An 18,633-nucleotide genomic window follows, 5' to 3' on the forward strand; every position below is an offset into this window, starting at 1 on the left:
AAGTGCCACTGTTCCAGCTGCAGGAACGACAGCTCCTGGTGGCTCTGTAAAACAGCGGGGTCTGAGCACGTCCCCAGCTGTGAGATCCCAAGGGAACGCTCCCTCCCAGCCCCACACTTACCTCCCAAATCACTGGGATTTCTCCTCTCGGTTACAGCAAGTGCAGCTGCAAATATGATCAAAACCATCTAATCCTCTTATAACTGCTCCTGCAGTTTGACTCCGGTGCTGCAGAGGAAAATGCCGTGATTGCTGCATTCCCACACGGCTCCACAGAAACCTCGGCTCTGGCACCGCTGCTCACTCCTCCACGCTGATTCTTTGGAAGGAGGAGAAGGTGTTTGGCTCCTTGTGATGAAGCTGAGGGTGTTTCTCAGGAAGGGGTGGAGGCCAGGAACTCCCAGGGCTGTGCTCTGCCCTCGGTGCTCATTCACTGAGCAGGCAGGATCCAGTTGAGATTCCTTCCTCACCAGAGCACATTTGAAAGCTGTCAAGGAGAATTGCTTGGAAAAAGTCCTCTTTGCTCCCTGTGCAAGCCCTGCACTTGCAGAGGAAAGCTCTTGGCCCAGCTGTGCTTGGACAGGACCGTCCAGCTTCTCCTCGGTCAGTGCGTTGGCTGCAGCAGCGTCCCTGTGTCCACAGATAACTCCAGCTCACCCATCCCACTCGGCTCCTCCAGCCCTCACAGAAGCTTTCCCAAGTGGGACTCCACACAGACCATGGATTGTAGCCAGCAGCACCAGGAGTTTCTCCAGCCTACGTTAATTCTGCCTGCACTTGAGATAACCAGTCGTGTGGAGGGATTGTTCTGGGAGATCTAGGCACATTTTAGGTGCTAAACAGATTTCCTGTGGGTTTAGTTGAGTTCTACAGAGCTCAGGCATGGAGACTGTGGAGTTGCCTTGGCACCTCATTCACACCTGTAGGTGGGGGTCTCCCCCCACCCCAAAGAGGAGCCCACCAAGGTGGGTTTCCCTCATGTGCTTGAACCCCTCTGCTGGACATGGGAAGAGGCTCCTCTTCCCAAAGAGTGTCACACATCCATGGAGACTCATAAATATTAGTCACATGTAAAGAGACACGAGGGCAGAGGGAGACAGGGAGGCAGAAGCACTTGGATTGGTGTCAAAATCATGATCTTTGCAGCCAGAAACCAAATTATGTCCCAAACTAACATTGTCCCCCAAAGCCATCACATAGGGACTGAAAATACACAAGAAAATAGCTCATTGCAGTCTCCATCCAGGAAAATTCTCCTGAAAGGCACAGAGACAGCCTGACTGCTGGCCCTGGGGTTTGGGAAGGCCCCTGCACACCCCCAACACAAACTCAGGACCTTCACAGCCCAACTCCAGCCCCTCTGAGAGCACAACCCCCCAAGGAACGTGCCAGGCCCTGCACCAGAGACCAGCACAGCCCAGGGATCTCAGGCTGGGAATAAGGCACGTGCTTAATTCAGCTCATCCTCACCCCTGCCCTGGGGCACACAAACCCAGAGAACCTCCACAACCACAAAATCAGCACATCACTGAACCTGCAAAGACCAAAATCTCCCTTTTCTGGTGAGCTCACCCGCCTCTGCTCAGAGCACAGCTCCCACCAGCCAGCAGCAAAGCTTTCCATGGTTTCCCAGCCTCTGCACAGCTCAGGAAAACCTCCCCAAAGAACCCCCACCTGCTCCAGCTCGAGCAAGGCAGCAACCCCCCCAGGTGCAGCAACTTCATAGGAGCTGTTGGCCCTGAAGAAGGTTCACCAGGGTCCAATTTCCTGGTGGGGAAGTAAACATTGTTCTCTCTGAGGTGTTTGATGTTTTTAAACCAGCTTGGGGTGGAAGGAGTTTGACTCTCCAGCTCCCTGGGAGAGGGTGGAAGGAAACCATGTGAGTGTCTTGAGGTTTGTTGTCTAACTCAATTAACCAATTACTTCCAGGTCACGAAGGGGCAAAGCTATAACTGCTGCTTGCTGCTATAAATAATGTTTGCTCAGGGGTGGTGCAGGAGCAGGAAGCTGGAGGTGTGGGGCTTTAGCTTGGAGGGAAAGCAAATATCACCAATTGCTTCCTGCTCCAGGCAAACCTGTCCCTGTTTTGGTGTTGCCCCTCAAAGGCTGGAGAGAAGCAGAGCACAGAGCTGGCTCCTGCCTTGGGGAATGTGTGCAGGAATTCAGGTGGGGAGTCAATACAGAAATGTCTCTCCTATGCTGCAAAATTCCCCCCCAATGCCCCTGGCTATCCTGATGTGGGACCTGCTGGATAAGTCTGCCTTTAAAACACAATTTTAGGCCAAAATGCCCCTTTATGTAAAAAATAAAAAAAGGGGGGGGGGGGAAGGAGGCCATGGAGAAATGGTTGTGAATTTCTCAGAGCTCAAACGAGAACAGACAAGTCGGTTGGTGCAGATCAAGGCAGGAATTTTCCAGCTGGCCTTAGGGAATTGGGCTCCAGTGAAAAGGTAAAGGAGCAGAGAACAGGTGGTGGGACAGCAATGTGGCCCCTTGGAGGGGCCTGGGCTGGCTGTGGCACAGGGAGTGAGGCTCTGGGTGCTCCAGCTGCTCGGACAGATGGACACCTGTGCATCTGTGCCTGGAGGTGACTCCGTGTTTCTTGGGCACAAACCAGGGATGTCACCTCACCCAGCACCTCAGCTCCTCAGGGAGCAGAACCAGTGGCATCAAGGGGGTTCATTTGCAGTAAGGGACAGTTTCTTCCCAAGGGGGAAAAAAACCACAGAAGTCCCTGAGACCACGTGAAACAGAGCAGGGTCAGATGTCTCACCCCAAACCGTGACACCTGCCAATCCGGCAGGAACATCCCTGAGGGAAGAGTGACAGCCAAGCCCTGGCTCACTCTGAGTTGCCCTAAACTTCCCTCCCAGCAGGGGAGCACATCCCTCTGTCCCTGGTGTCCCCTGTCACCCCCTGGAGCCTCCTCTCTGCAGTGCTGGCCTGGGAGCAGCTGCCTGAGCGAATCATCTCAGCATCCTCAGGACTCTGCCAGGGCTGTGACCCTGCTCCATCTGGGCTTCTCCCTGGCCCCTTTACACCCCACAGCCTTTGCTGAACCTCCCTTCTGGCAGGTGGGTTCTCTCCCCACAGAGGTGGCAGAGGAGGCTCCTGGTCCCTGTCCTGTCCCTGTACATAGTCTGTCACTCTGCTGTCCTGCTCCTGCTCCCTCTGTCCCAGGGAATCAGGGACCTTCTGCAGAGGGAGCAGCAGGATCCAGTGAAGTTCCCAGCAGCCCTTTGGGGAGAGCAGGTCCCTCATTTCTTGCTCCTGCTGGAGTGTCCCCTGTCCATTTCTGCCACAGAGCCCACAGGGCACGTACCCAGGCAGGTCATGTCCTACCCCTCTGTGATCCCACTCCAGCCACCCACGGCAGCACCAGCACAGACAGCAAAACCCCTTTGCTGTTCTTCTGGGGAAACGTGTGTTTCTTTCATGATTTAAGAACAAAAGGGTCTCTTTTAAGGGTTTTAACCAGAGCAGGAGCTTGGCCAGTCTCAGCTGTCCAGCGCTTGGCAGCTTTGTGGTGCTGCAGCCTCCTGCTGCGGTGACACTGAGTCACCAGAGCTGACCTGCTCTGCCAGTTGCAGATGCCAAAACTTGCCCACAGGCTGAAGTCCCGAGCGCCAACAGTTTTTCCAGACACTTGGGTGTCCGGTGATGGGTAAGGAAGAGTCATGGAATGGCTTTCACTGGGAGTTTTCCCTTCACCACAAGCCCCACTTCCTCCTGGGAAGTCTCACAGGAGCAGGAGCCCAGGGGAGCCCATTGATCTGCAGCAGTGACTGAACACCCAGACAGACACTGCAGGTTGTCCTGTCACCTGGGATGATTGTAGGAGAAGCTGGAGGGGACTCGAGGACTGAGAGTAATTTGGTTTAACACCAAGGATTCAACAATTCTTGCTTTTTCTGCATGAGCTGCCCAGAGATAATTGCCCTGCCTTATCTGCTCAGATCAGCTCAGCTGAGCCCAACCTCCCCAGCCCAAAGATGACAAAGAGCTCGTTTGGACAGCTTTGCCTTCGAGTTAGAAGACTTCAAAAATAACAAGTTGCATGTTTTGTGGTCCTCCCTGCCTTCTCCTCCCTCCCCTTCCAGTCAAACACACACAAAGAACTGCACACTGGTTTAATTTTCCATCACATTTTTTGAAAAGGAATTCCAAGATACAGTACAGCATCTTAGTGTTCTACACAAAGCAAGCCTTCAGCAAAAGGTCAGAGGATCTTAATGGTGTAAAAATATATCTTAAATAAAATAGTTTCTCTAGGAGAGCAAGCCGTGCTGTACATCATCTCTCGGTCCTTAAGAGTCATTTACAGAAGGCAGAGGCCGGGCTGTACAATCCACACATGGAAAAGTGAGTGTACATTCATGCTACAAAGTTAGAAGAGGTCCAGATTCCAGGTGGTTGGGGTAGGATCTCCAGACCCAAGCAGGGATGCCATGAGTGAACCAACACGTGCCCTGTATCTCCAGTGAGGAAATTCCACACTTCCAGTCCATCCAGTCAGGGTGGATTGTAACTACTCGCCTTTCTTAAGTCATTCTATGGATTGATTGGAACTCATCCCTTTCAACTGGCCAAAAAAAGAACCACCTCCAGCAAAAAAGGACTGGCTGTTTCATGTCTGTGTCCAGGCTAGAGCTGGTGAGCCAGAGCTGTTTCAGTGTCCCACACTAAGATCATGATTGTTCCAACGGACAAGGATCATCCTATGGGCTGGAAAGACAAGTGTGGGACTGCCCTGCCATCTCTGACAACAGATCAGCCTTTAAACACTCCCATTCTGAGCACAACCACCACCAGAACAGTCACTTCTCCAGCCAGGGGAAAGCTGCCCAACCCAGAGCATCCAGTCTGAGCATCGAAGTGAAAAACAACAAAAAACCAAAGCAAAAGAGGTTTGTCCACAAATTCCCCTTACAGGACCTGCCTACCTTTGGGGCAAGCAACATGGGAGTTCTGCCAGCTGAGATTTTGGACAGTGCCACGTTTGGGAGCAGGATCAGAGGAACTGGGAACAGCTCACAGCAAGGGGCCAGTGGTGGGCAGCACATCCAGCTCTGCCACAGACCCGGCCTGGCAGCTACAGGAATGTGGGAAGAGAGTTTGTAAAAGGCTGAGCTCATCCCTTTCCTCACCTGCTGGTTTTGAGGGTACCAACATTCCCAGTACAGCCCAGTGAGGACTGGAATGCTGGGAGCACGTTCCCATCTTCACAGGTCTCGATTTAATTTGTAGAAATACCTATAAAATAATATTAAACAGCATCCAGAACACAAAACTTCCACCCTTTCTGCCCCAAAGGTAGCACAGCAAGCACTGGCCTCTCAAAGGCCACCTGTAAAACGAAGAAAGAGATCATAGCAAAGTCCCTTAAAGCATTTAATTTCCCAGATCACGAGCCTTTAGGACTCACCTGGTTTCTTACACCACTAAGATGGTTTATTTTCCACACCTCACTCCTTTTTATTTCCAAACTACAGTTCTACTCCTGCACTGGCAGTTCTGCAGTGCCAGGACTGCCCATACAAAAAGGAGATGTATATAGTCTAATTTACACTGTTTATTAAATAATTTCTTAATTGAGAATACTTTTAATCCAGGAGAAGAACTGGAGAAGCCTTACACACTGGGCTGAGCCTACTCTACAGCATCCCTGCAGGGAATGGGATGTTTGACATGGACACACCCTCCCCACGCCAAAACCCTCTCCGAGGAAGTCAAATGCATGACAGGAGGGGCTCTGGAAAGGTGGGAAGGCAAAACGGTCATCAAGATCTGCCTAAAAAACAGCTAAATAGTGCAGTGAAATGCTTTTAAATACCACAGACACCTCCACTGACTGGCAGCCAGTTTTATGAGCAGCTCTGGAGACAATTTCTAGCTGAGCTTTAGTGGGCTGGGCGTTCCCAGCCGGAGTCCCGAGGTGAGCCGGGCCCACGCCGGCACGGCCAGTTCCAGGGTGGGAGCGGAGCGTTCCCAGGCTCATTTGCCCCTCTTGCCACGGCCTCTCCTGGAGGAAGGTTTGCCTGTGCCTGCCGTGGAGGAGCTGGCAGAAGACGCCACCGCGATGTTGATCTGTCCCTCCTGGATCTCCTGCCGGGTCTCGGCCGGGAGGTGGTTGATCTTCTGCTGTGTCTCCAGGTAAAACATGACATCCCGCAGCTGCTCCTGGATCTCGGAGATCTGCAGGTCCTTCTGCTCACAGGTCTCCTTTAACACCCTCTCCTCCTCCTTCAGTTTGTTCTGCAGCAAGGCCTGGTTTGCTCTCAAACACTTGTTCAGCTCCTGCTCCTCCTTCAGCTCATTGGAGAGTTTTGCCACCTTGTTGTTCAGCTGGGAACACCTTGCGAGGAGAAGCACAAGTTCAGGAGAGCAGCACTCCAAGCCCACACCCCACTGCAGCCTTTGTACTGGGCAACTGCCCCCAGCTCCCCCCAGACCACCTGCAGCTTGGATTTCTGGGCAAGGGGAGGCAATGAAAGACTCTGCCACGCCCCCAGGATTTTCTGTGCAGCACCTGGGTGTTACCTGCACATGGAACAGGATGCTGTGAGGCAGAATTCCTTTCTTAACTGCATAACTCAGGAGAATCCCTTCTCTGGGCAGTCAGGCAATTCCACCTCATGCCAAATGCCAACAGTGCAGGCAACAGGGAGGTGTCTGGGAGATGGGATTAACCTTGAGCACACACCTGCAGCTTTTGGAACAGGTCCCAAAAAGGGCACAGAGATTACACAGGACCCTGAGAGAGCTGAGGGCAGTCAGAGACCCCCAGACATTGGCTCTTGCCACACTCCAAGACCCTGAAGATGCCACTTCACTGGGAAGCAAGATGCTCCCAAAAGGATATCAGTAGCCTTGTGATTCACACAATTCCTGCTCCCAGCAACTCACTGCTTTTACCCTGGAAGTTTGGTGGCATCCTACAGCAACCCCTTCCCCCTCAGCAAGGGGAGCTGCACTGCCCCACCTCCCTGGCCTGGCCAGGCTGGGAGGAACGGGACACACAGTCCCAGCCAGGGGGCTGGAGCACATGGATCCCAGTCCCTGTGCTTGACATCCTTCCTCTGGGCAATCCCCAAGATCTCCATTTTCCTCTGTGCTGGGTGGTGCCTCTGCTGAGCTGCCTCTCATCCCTTTGGATGCATCTGCCAATGGCAGGACAGGCTGGCATCTACCTCAGAGCAGGGGGAGGAAGGAACCCTGGAGCAGGGAGAGGAAGGATCCCCGAGTGCTAAATATGCAGAGTGTGTAAAAGGAGCTGAGAACCCCAAAGCTGCTCACAAAACAGGCACTTCCCCTATGGGAACACCTACAGAAATCAGAGCTTTTTTTAAAGCAAGCCATGTTCTCAGTATTCCAGCTTAAACAGCTCAGAATTGCCCAGGAATAGCAGGATTTTTTTCCTTTTTGGATGGCAGTGTGCAGCACTTTAATGGCTGCCTGGAACTGAACCTGGCAGCGGTACCCACTTCCTCTCCACAGACTGCTTTTCTTTGAGCAAGTCATTGAGCCGCTGTTCCAGACTGTCACACTTCTCAATGGTCTCTTTAAATTTGGTCTTCATGTTGTTAATCTGTAAAAACAAACACAGGCATTTCAACCAGCTCAAAGTCCGCTGCACTTTCATCAGGACACTCATTTCTCTGGAGCGGTTTCCAGACTTTGGCCAGTTCCTCTCCCCAGGTGAGGGGAGCTCTGAGTCCAGGCTTCATTGTGCTGGAGACCCCCCAGTGTCCCACTGGTAGCCCAGACAAGCAGCCACGTTGCCGTGGAAGCTGCTCACACAAAGCAGCAACTCGGGCTGAGAGCTGTGCCAGGATCACACAAAGGCTGCAGCAGATCCTGAACTTCTCCCTGCCTGCAGCAGCCATTCCTTCAGCCATTCCCTCGTGTTTCTGGCTCCGCCAGCAAACTCTAATTTCCACCTCAAGTTGTTACAAGGCCGAGTTTTTGCTCATTTCAAACCAAACCTCAAGGAAATGTGGTCAAAGTGTGGAGATGAACAGGCTCCCCTGCTCAGCACTGACTCAGCAGTGCTGTCATAAGGCAGTGACCCACTGACACCAATATCTTACTCATGCAAAACACAAACACAAACACTCCTTTCTCAGCTTCCTCTTCCTCTGCTGCCCCACTCCAGGTGCTGCTGCTGGAGAAAGCCAAGCTCTCCTTCTCCAGGTGCAGCACTGAGCGTGTCAAACCCCCAAGATGACACTTCCAGGGGATTTAGAGTCAGGAATACTTGATTCCCCCATATCAGTGTCTACAGCACGCTGTGGGGTAGTGGAGGCAGGAATTTAAAGGAAAAGTGCTTTCCTGGAGGAGCAATGTGGAGCCATCTCAGCGTCAGCACACACGGTGCAGTCACCGGTGCCTCAATGGATGCAGAGCAGGTTTTAAGCCTTCCAGCCCTAATCAGGAAATGTTTGTGCAGCTGATGGGTAATTTGGGGAAGTAGCCTGAGCACTGATAATGGAATACACTGCATGGTGGCACCAATCCAGACAAGACTTACACGGAGCAAGTGCCATGAATAAAACTGTTGGGATCTTTAATCGTGGAACCGCATTTGGGGAATGGATCAGAGTCATTTCACTTTGAAGTTCTTTGTGGATCATGTTTCTGTGCAAGATTATTTTTGATATATATTTTCCTTCTGTAAGGTTCTCCTTAAGATTCCCAGGACTGTTCTTTAGGACAAGGTCAGTGACCACTATTTCAACGGTCACAATTTCTGTGTTTATTTAACTGCAGGTACTAAATGGTCAATTAGAAGTCATGTGGAAAGTTAAGGACTCAGTTCTAAATCCTGACTCACTTTAAACCTACTCCAAAGGATCTACGTAGAGTGAAAAAGCAGTAAAACATCCTTGCTGGATTTTTGCCGGTGACATTTTGAAGCAGTCCTGCCTCCAGAATGCTTTAGAGGAGGAGACTGAACTTTTCCCAAAGGGTGAGGTGGAGAGAGAAGAGGGGATCAAAAAGAAAGGGCAAATCAATATGCATTTGGAGCAGAGAGACAGCTCCCACCTCCTGCAGCCGAGCAAATTAAAGTCATATTGTCTCTGCTACACCAACCTTCCCCGGAGAGCCGTGTCAGGGAGACGGATGGCACCGGCAGCCCGGGATCCTGCAGCACCACGGGCTGCCCTCCCCTCTGCTGCAGTTTCCCCAGCAGCACATTTAAATCACCCTTCAATCTCGGTGCAATCTACCTGCTTCTGCACCACTGAGCAGCAAATTGCTGGCTGTGAGCAGCCAGAGGAGGGACAGACACATCCCGGAGCCAATTTTCCCAGCTGGGAGCAGGACAGGCTGAGCGAGGCCACGTCACACACCAGGGACCCACCAGCTCCTTCCCTCTCCCATTTGCCAGTGGCCAGGGCCCTGCACAGCTGCCCAGGGCAGAGCTCACCTCTTCAGCTGTGTCCTTCTCTATCCGGACAATCTTGTTTTCCCAATAGATCCGCTGGGATTCCAGCTGGCTCGTCAGCAAATAGGAATACTACACAGGAGGGACACAGAGCAGTCAGGGGGGCTGTGCTGATCAGAGGCCTCCAAAACCCAAGTCAATTTAATCAGATGAAATTGAGCAGAAAGAAGGTTCTGGACACACATCCCCACTGCACCTCCAGCTGATGCTGGAGGCTTCACCGGTTTGATTTCACAATCAAATCACTTGTTTTTTTGAAATCAAGGAAAGCCTTCAGAGCACGAGGATCAAGTGAAAGTTCTGCTGAGCTGAACCCCTTATCAAGGCAAAGACTATTGAAGGAGGAGACAGATTGTTTTCGTGGGAGTAGCAATAAATCTCTACAAGAAAATGAAGCTTCACCCAACCCTGTCGTGAGAGTCTGAGATCCCAAAGGCTGAGGGGCAGAGTTCCCATTCACAGCCCCAACAAATCCAAGGCAGGAGGGTCAGTGCACGTGCCCAGCTTCCCTAGAAGAAGGTCTCTGGCAAAGCACCCTCAACTCCGTGTAAATATTCCCAATCTCCAACATGGATGGCCCATTCCAATGTCATTTTGGCATCTGAATAAGGAGATGCCTTCTATCCCATCTTTTCCCTGCTGGTTCTGCAAATGAGTTATGAGAAGGTTGGAAAACCTGATCATTTCTTATCATCAGGCTAATAAGCACCAAATTAGCCATTCACTGCAGAATTAAACATGCACAAAGCCCTGATCACTCTCAGTAATTTCTGAGTGCCAACATGCACTGCCAAATTCATTCTGTCTCAAATATTTAGATCTCATAAGACAGAGAGATCTTACATGCTTGAAGCAACAACCTCCCAGAAAAAAGGGTTAAAATTAGCTGGTTTAGCATCTGAGTGTTATTCAGAAAATTCACTGAAAAGCAACCAAATATTTATCTGAGCAATGAGCTGCTCAAGTCTGGTCCCTGTGGGCTGTTCCTCCTCACATCCCCTCGTGTCTAATGCGGCTGAAATGGTGCTGCAGTGCCTGCTCAGTGAAGCAGGGATTTCTCCTTTAGTTAGGAGAGAAGCTGGGCAACAGGTACTGAAAATAAATAAATCATTATCTGTTCAAAAGGAGGGAACAGAACAGGGCTGGTGTCAGACAAGCCTGTCAGCTTTGCCGGCCAAGGATTCCTACAGCCTGGTTCAGTTTAGGAGCTAAGCTGCTCTAACTGACAGATCCACACAGATCCTGGCTCTGAACCCTGGTCACAGATCCACTGGGAAGGGTCTGGGGGCTGACTCAGACTCATTTCTCCCTCCAGTGACCTGAGTGTTTGCAGCAGCACAACCAGCTCATCTTCAATCCAGTGACCACAGGACGACACTGCAGCTCACACGGCGCTGCATTGGCTCTGCAGAGCCAGGGAAGGTTTAAAAAAAAAAAAAAAAAAAAAAAAAAAAGGAAGGAAAAAAAAAAGAGCAGTAAAGCCATTCCTGCCCCTGCCTGGAGATGATTCCCTCCAGGCAGGGAGCAAGGTCTGCTGTGTAAGCTGATGGGGATTGAACCGTGGTCGTGTCAGGGTTTGAAACACTTCCCCACAAAAGAGCACAGCACGTCAAAATATTTACCTCTAATTGTAAGGCATCAATTTTCTCCTCCTGGCACATGTCCCCCTCACACTCGTACTGAACGATCTTCCCATCAGTTTTACTGGCCACCAGCCGATGGACGTAGTTGTCTGAGGAGAGGAGATCCAAGCACTTGGAGCTGAGGGGCGCCCGGGCTGCCCCCAGTCCTGCAGCACAATTAACCCCCCACACTCTGCACCAGCACCTCGGGGAGGCACAGAGCCAACCTCACATGGGCTTGTTCTTCTCCCAGCCGCCTCACAGGGTATTTATTCCAACAGCCCATTCCCACACCTCAGGGAAAACGGATGGAAAGGGAGTGACAAACACATTCCAGTCATGTTCTCCCTCCTCCATCTGCTCCAGACCTACTAAAGCTGCTCTAAGAGCAGAGATGAATGTTCCCAATAGACAGGGATTAGTGCAGACACAAACTCCTTCATCTCCAGGCAAACTCTGCCCCCAAGGGGTCCCAAGAGCTGTCCCCAAGCCAGGTGGCCCCGCAGGAGGGCCGGGGAGCTCTCACCTCCAGCGTAGTCCCAGACCCTGTGGTTGGTGAGCTGCATGGCGTAGGTGTGCTGGGTCTCCTCGAAGTGCTTGTAGGCGTGGCGGCTGACGTAGCGCCCGCAGCCGATGTGCCCGCAGATCAGACAGATCCACAGGTTCTGCCAACACAGGGAAAGCTCTGTGGGTACAGCACAGTCACCTGGGGCACCCTGGGGAAGTGTGATCCCACCTCCCTGCCCCGCTGGTGCTGTGCAGTCCCTCCCTCGGGGAACCAGCAGGGTTTGCTTTCCCTTTCCTGCTCCTCTGGAAGGCCAAAGAGAAGGGGGTCCTTGCTCACTGGAGACAACTCAAAAGGAAGCTGATAACCCCCTGACTGGTAAAATCAGCCACAGAATTACCCCCCAAAGCAGCCCAAGAAGCTGTGCAGTCAGATCTAGTCTAGATCTCACTCACCATCCACCCACCTACTTACTTCTTGAACTCCACACTCAAAGCACTTGTTCTCTTCCACAGGCTCTGGTGTCTGGCAGTACCTGCAGACAGGGCACCTGGGGGGCAATAAAGCATTGTGATGAGACACAGGGAGCTCCATCCTCATCTTCCAGGAATTAAACACAGCCAGAGAGCTCCAGGGAGTGCCTGGTGCAGCGGGATGCTGTATCCCCTGTATCCCCCATCTCTCAGTTCACGTTCACCCACTCAAATTGACCTCCATTCCACACAAGGTCACTGCTTTTAGGCTGACGAGTGACAAAAGAACAAAGAACAGTTCTCCCAAAGCCATTTCACAGGTTCAGCTGGATCTGGCTTAGCTGCAGTCCAAGCACAAAGAACATCTTCAAACACGAGCATGTTGTAGCTACACCCTGCTGAGAACAGCCAAGTGATGCTCCACAAACACACCTTAGTGCTTGAACAACCTGAGGAGATGCCTCAGTTCCACCCCAACCCAAGGGATTTGGTCTCAGCCTTCCCAGGCAGAACACCCCATAACTGTACCCTAAAGGAATCAGCAGCAGGCATTCCTTTTGGATCCACCAAAGATCCAAGAGGTCTCTCATCCCTTTTGGAAGTACCTCAGTGCTGCCAGAACACCCAAGAGCAGAAGGAACCTGTCCAGACCCGGAGCACCAGCAGCTCAGCTCAGCTCGGGGCAGCTGAGGCTGCATCTGCTGCCAGGACTGTTTATGTATTTTTCATTAGCTGCTGGATAAGCCACAGAACTATTCCAGGGAGGAGGCAACTGGATTGCAGTCAGCTTTCTGTGCAAATTCAGGCATTTACAGCCTCTGTGGCGCCTGAGCAAGGACAGGGATTTTCCTTTATGGTTCTCTGAGATGGGGAGCGTAAGTTCTGCTTAAATTGTATAGTACATGTTTAAGTGCTGTTTTGGATCTTGCCCCTGCACTGGCTAAGCTCCATTGCTTCAGATTTAAACTGGTTTTGATTTGTGAGCAAAGCAGCCCATCAACTTGCACAGCTACACATCTGATCAGTGGCACTGGGGTTCTGCTGCTTTGGCTCACGAGTGATGGACAGGGAGGTAAAATCTTCCTCACAGTCCATCAGAGAATCAGGCATCAGGGTCCCAGGGACAGAGCAGGCACAGGGAAGATGTGCAGCCTCCTGCTGCAGTAGCTGTGACTGCCTGAGGTGCAGCAAACAGTGTCCAGAGGAATACAAAACGTGTCCAACTCTGAGCAGCTGACTGGGTGCCAGCTGGGGGCTCCAGGAATGCTGAAATTCCCTCCCCAGGGATGTGACGGCTGGTGGGAGCATGAACAGGGAAGGGTTAACGCAGCAAGAGGAGCTGCTTTAAGGACAGACTCAGGTCTGACCCCCAGCATTGCCCAGTGCCATGGAGAGTCTCCACATGCAGGGCACAGCCCTCCATCCCTCATCCCACACCCACCTGGAACAACAGCCTGTGTGGAGCCTCCCCTGCCTGATTCACTGAGTGACCTTGTCATCATTCCTTCCCTCCTTGCCTTCTCCTTCCCAGTCCTGTCTCCCTGCACACCTGCTCTTGCCCAGCTCCTCCTCCTCCCCTCCCAGCATCCAGGCAGGAGAGAAACCTGCAGGGCTGCTCTAAGGGCCCCTCAGCTCCAGGCAGGTGTGCAGATCCATCTTTTTTAGGGATAACTGAACTGACAATGCTGAGTGAAGAGGACTGTGTGTGCACTCAGTGCTGTTTACCCCAGCACTTTTATCCTGTATTTTGAAATAATCAGCATTACTCTACAACTCCCTCCCTGCCTCAGCAGCGAGGCCCCCGGGAATCATTGTTCAATTACTTTTGGCAAGGAGATTCCTCCCTGGGAGTCTCTTAATGGGAAAACAAGAGCATCGGGCCTTGCAGTAATTCCTGCCCCCACTCTGATGAGCAGTGCCTTGTCAGCACAAACCCATCACACTCAGAGGAGGCTTTGGGGTGTGGGAACGAAGCAAAGCCCCTTACGTGGTGTCCTCCCAGCGCTGCAGGCACTGGCTGTGGAAGCTGTGGTTGCACAGCGTGGTCAGGATCCCGTTCACCGACTCGTCCATCCTCTCCAGGCACACGGTGCACTTGGGCAGCTCTGTGAGGTCCATCACGGGCAGGCTGGCCCCCTGCAAGGCAACAACAGACTGCTCAGCACCTGCCAAGCACCGGCAACCAAGCCCAGCTTCTCTCTTGCTGGCACCAGGGATCCCAAACGCGACACAAAGCAGGTGGAAATTTATCTGAAATAAAGTGATCCCCAACATTCAACCGGCCACAGCCACATTCCTCTGCACAGCACGGGCACAGTGAAGGTCCACCAGCCCCACTGTGCTCTAGGGGTTCGCTAAATGACAACATGAGGCAGGTTTAGGTCAGAGACAAGGCATAAAACCCACGGAATTACCACACAGACTCTCCCAAGGACACTGGAATGGGAAGCAAGGTTTGGGTTGATGCAGCTGAGCTGTTCTTGCAGTGTTCTGCCCCAGTCCAAATCACCCTCTTAAAATCCCCTGAAGTGCAGGGAAAAAACCAGACCAAACTTACATCTTCTGATTTGAAGACTTCAGCCCTTTCCACGTACACCAGCTGGCAAACATCCTCCTCGATGGAGTTGAACTGGCGGCCGTTGCAGGCCATGTAGAAGCTGTCGGCATCAGCCTGGGCACAGAGCAGGGGAAACCGGTTAAAAAGGGAAAACTCACAGCTCACACAACCCAGGAAGAGGAGGAGGAACCTCCTGTAGCCTCCCTTCTCCCCTCACCCAGCCCTGTAACACCACGGGAGGGATTTCGGCTCCAGGCATTGTGTTTTGGCATCACCACTGGAAGACACGAAGTGAAGTCCAGGGCAGTGACAGCTATGCTGATATGGGATCATTCAGCAGGAATGAGGGATTTCCCTTCACATCTGTTTTGCCCCTTGTCAGCAATTTCAGGGCATTTGTAAAGCAGATTTGGTCTCTGCAAAAATTGAAGAGGGACGCGGTGCAGGACGGTGATGACAGGGAAGGGAGCAACAGCTTAACTGTGGGAAAGAGTCCATGTCACCACCCACAATCCAGTCAAAAGAGGCAGAACCAAACCAAACTCTGTCAAATTCATCATCCCTTTGCACTCAGTAACTCCCCAAACCCTTTTTCAACACAGGATTGAGGCAATGAGCTGAATGCCACATTCCCAGACTCCTGGTCATTCCAGCCAGAAGCATCAAGGCCCTGGAGATTTGTTTTGCCACCTGCAGGCACAGCCATTAGGGGTCAACAGAGCTCCAAGGAAATTTCCTCAGAAACAGGAATTTCAGGGTGAATTGAGCACAAGTTCAGGGATTTGCAGCATTAGATATTTGCCTGTATAATGTGGTACAGTAAGGGACAAAAATCAACTTTGTAACTACTTCAATTAGCACAAACTCACACAAATATTCCACGTGCACAAGGGGCATGGGAAGCATCTCAGGCAGCACTCACAGCTGGGGGAAACCTCTCCCTGAACCCCAAAAGATGGAATTAGCATTTGGGAGAAGAGAATGTACTAGTGGAACGGTTCACACAGGAACTGGAGGGGGGAATTTAAGGCCACACAGTTCAGGAAACCTGTAAGCAGCAAACTGTGTTATGTGGGTGTCAAAGCACCCCAGGGGCTCTCACTTTGGGGGTGACTGTCCTCTCCACACTGGCAGTGGCTGGGAGACCACCCAGCTCCTCAGAAAAGCAGGAAAGGTCTTTCCTGAAACACAGGGAGCCCCAGTGGCTGGTTCCTTTCTGTTCAGCACAGCACAACACACCCCTCTGAGTAGGCTGTGAGACAGCAGAGAACTCCCTGTCTGGGCTATTTTTAATAAAATATCCTGCCAAGACAAAGCAAGAACACCACCAAGAAAAATCACAGTGAGAACAGGGCAGGTACTCTCCTCCAGGTGTGGGACTGACCTTAGCAGCCCTGGGAATTCCCAGGGAACAGGGACAGGGCTGTTTGCCTGTGGGTGAGTGCAATCCTGGCTGACATCTGACCAGTGAAGCCACATAGACCCCCTGAACAGTGACAGCCCAGCCAAGGGGCTCCCAGCTCTTACCTGTGAGCTGAACTTGATCAGCACCATGTACTGGTTTGGGGTGGAGTCTCTGATGATTTTCATGTGCTCAATCACCTCGTAGAAGGAGGCCACAAACTTCATGAGGTCGTGGCTGGTCATGGTGGCCGGGACAGTGAGGATGCAGAGCATGGCACTGCGCTGCACATCCTCCTTCAGGGAGGTCATCTTGCTGGGGACACAACAGGGACACCTCAGGGGGGGTGAGGGCACAGCTGGACACACCATTCCAACTGCTGCAGTCACTACAGGACTTGTTATCAACCTTAACTCTCTTCTGTAAATGTTGAGAGGGGTTGTGGTGAACGCCCAGTGCCCCCCACGTGAAACAGGCCCAGCCATCCTTCAGCCAAGGATTGAACTGGGCAGCTCCAACCGCAATGGGATTGCCAGGAATGACTGAACATCTGTTTTGCTATAAAAGCAGCTGAAGTTGCCCAGCCCCAGGTGCTCAGCACTGCTCCCAGAACAAGGGAGCAATGTTTGTTACTATTTCCAGTGCCCTTTTGGGGGTTCCTGGTGGCTTCCAGGAAGACCTGAAATGGGAGTTCTCACACAATTAGAGGGGAATGGTGTGGAATTACAGGATGAAACCTCCTGCTCCTCAGGCAGCTCCTCCGGCCTGTCACCAAGGCACCAGAGATCACGATTAACTCGTGGGATCCCTCAGGAAGCTGCTTTCAAACCTTATTTTTTTTGGAATCTGTGTTTGTCTTGCGCTCTTACAGCCCCCAGCACAGGCTCCCAACACCCCCAGTGTCACCCACTCAGCTGTGTCACCCAAGCTCCACCATCAACCCCAGGCACGCTGCGCCCTCCCAGGAGGAGTCACCCTTCCTGTTTGTCCCCTTCAGGAGCCACAGCCCCGGGGTGACAGACTCACCCTTCCCAGGAATCCACCCTTACTTTGTTTTGTACAGGTGCATAATTCCATGGACGATTTCCACCGAGGGGTTCCCGCTGAAGAAGGAGATCTGGTCAGGGAGCTGCTTGGAGGGGGAGTCTGGAGCAGCCTCACGCTCCTTGCTCTGCTCCTCCTGTTTGGTTTTGTCCTCAGCAGACGCAGCCTCTGAGGATTTCCTTCCTTCCACGGCAGCTTTGGCTTCATCTTTCACAAACCAAGAGTTTCCTGGTTACTGAGGTGTTGCTGTGCCCTGAGCACAGTCTGTGTTCACACAAAGCACAGCCCTGGGGAGCAGCAGGATGAGATTCCCCTCATCCCTGCTGGATGAAAGGGACACTCCAGAGCTACAGACACCCCGTGGGAGCCCCAGGATTGAGCTGGAGGAGGTTTGTCCCGTGCCCAGTGACATCCCAACAGGCACCAGTATGAGCACAAAGCAACTGGGGCAGCTTTGCTGAGCAGGGGAGGAGTGGGAGCTCCTGCTGTGCACCCTGGATGTGTGTCAGACTTGGTGCTCCCATCCTTAAATCCCTCCCTGCCAGGGAAATGAAACATTTACAGAGCAAATGGTCTCGTTGCTATGGGCCAGGGATGCTGGGGAGCAAAACACGGGCCAGTTGTGGCACAGCCTGGAAGGAACTAAACCTCTGTGGAGTGAACCAGGGAATATCCTGAGCTGGAGGGGACCCACCGGGTCCCCTCCAGACCAACTCCTGGTCCTGTCCAGACACCCCAACAATCCCACCCTGTCTCTCAGAGCATTATCCAAACTCTCCTGGAGCTCTGGCAGCCTTGGGGCCGTGACCATTCCCTGGGGAGCCTGTTCAGTGCCAACCACCCTGTGAGGGAAGAACCTTTTCCTGAGATCCAACCTGACCCTGCCCTGACACAGCTCTAGACATTCCCTCAGGTCCTGTCTCTGCTCACACCGATCAGAGGAGCTGCCTCTCCTGAGGAAGTTGTGGATTGGGATGAGCTCGGTGGGAGGTGTTAGCCAGGATCAACCAGCTCTGCCCCCGCACCCAGCGCACACTCCTGAACTCCTCAGCTTGTTTTCCGAACTGCAGGGCCGGCTCCAGACACGCAAACCCCGCAGCCCCCTCGAGCCCCCCAGCCCGGGGACAGCCCCTCGGTACCTGCGCGGGGCCGGATAGTCTCGATGATCACGTCGGTCATCTCCCGCCGCCCCAGGTGCTGATGCAGGATGGCCGCGCGCTCCCCGGGGCCCTTCCCCTGCAGGCAGGCGGGCACGGCGGCGGGGGCCGCGCCGGTGCTCTCCGCTGCCATGTCCGGACCTGCGGGCACAAACCGGGCGTTGGGCCGGGCCGGCGGCGCGGGGCCCCGGTAGCGGCGGCGCCCCGAGGGGGCCGCGGGCACGCACCGGCCGCGCTGTAGGCGAAGCCCTTGGGCAGCGGGGAGGCCCCGGCCAGCTCCAGGCGGATCACGACCAGCGACACGCTCATGGGCCCGGCTCCAGGCGGATCAGCACCGGGACACGCTCACGGGCCCGGCTCCAGGCGGATCACCACCGGGACACGCTCATGGGCCCAGCTCCGGGCGGATCAGCACCGGGACACAC

The 18,633-nt window shown here is 53.0% G+C and overlaps 1 protein-coding gene across 1 annotated transcript; it reads right to left on the minus strand.

Moving 5' to 3' along the window:
- Nucleotides 1–5,168: 5,168 nt before the first annotated feature.
- BRAP (BRCA1 associated protein) lies at nucleotides 5,169–18,537 on the minus strand. The gene is made up of 12 exons (XM_027894399.1): nucleotides 18,436–18,537; nucleotides 18,191–18,349; nucleotides 17,057–17,258; nucleotides 16,133–16,322; nucleotides 14,606–14,719; nucleotides 14,036–14,184; nucleotides 12,050–12,125; nucleotides 11,597–11,735; nucleotides 11,071–11,180; nucleotides 9,431–9,520; nucleotides 7,485–7,588; nucleotides 5,169–6,355 (listed from the first exon to the last, which is right to left on the minus strand). The coding sequence occupies exons 1-12, from the start codon at nucleotides 18,515–18,517 to the stop codon at nucleotides 5,995–5,997; spliced, it is 1,776 nt and encodes a 591-aa protein (XP_027750200.1). The 5' UTR covers nucleotides 18,518–18,537; the 3' UTR covers nucleotides 5,169–5,994.
- Nucleotides 18,538–18,633: the final 96 nt, after the last annotated feature.

The sequence above is a fragment of the Empidonax traillii genome, unplaced genomic scaffold, assembly GCF_003031625.1.
Source record: "Empidonax traillii isolate 1590-97213 ecotype Southwest subspecies unplaced genomic scaffold, ASM303162v1 scaffold426:size1138770, whole genome shotgun sequence".
In the NCBI taxonomy this organism is placed as follows: domain Eukaryota; kingdom Metazoa; phylum Chordata; class Aves; order Passeriformes; family Tyrannidae; genus Empidonax; species Empidonax traillii.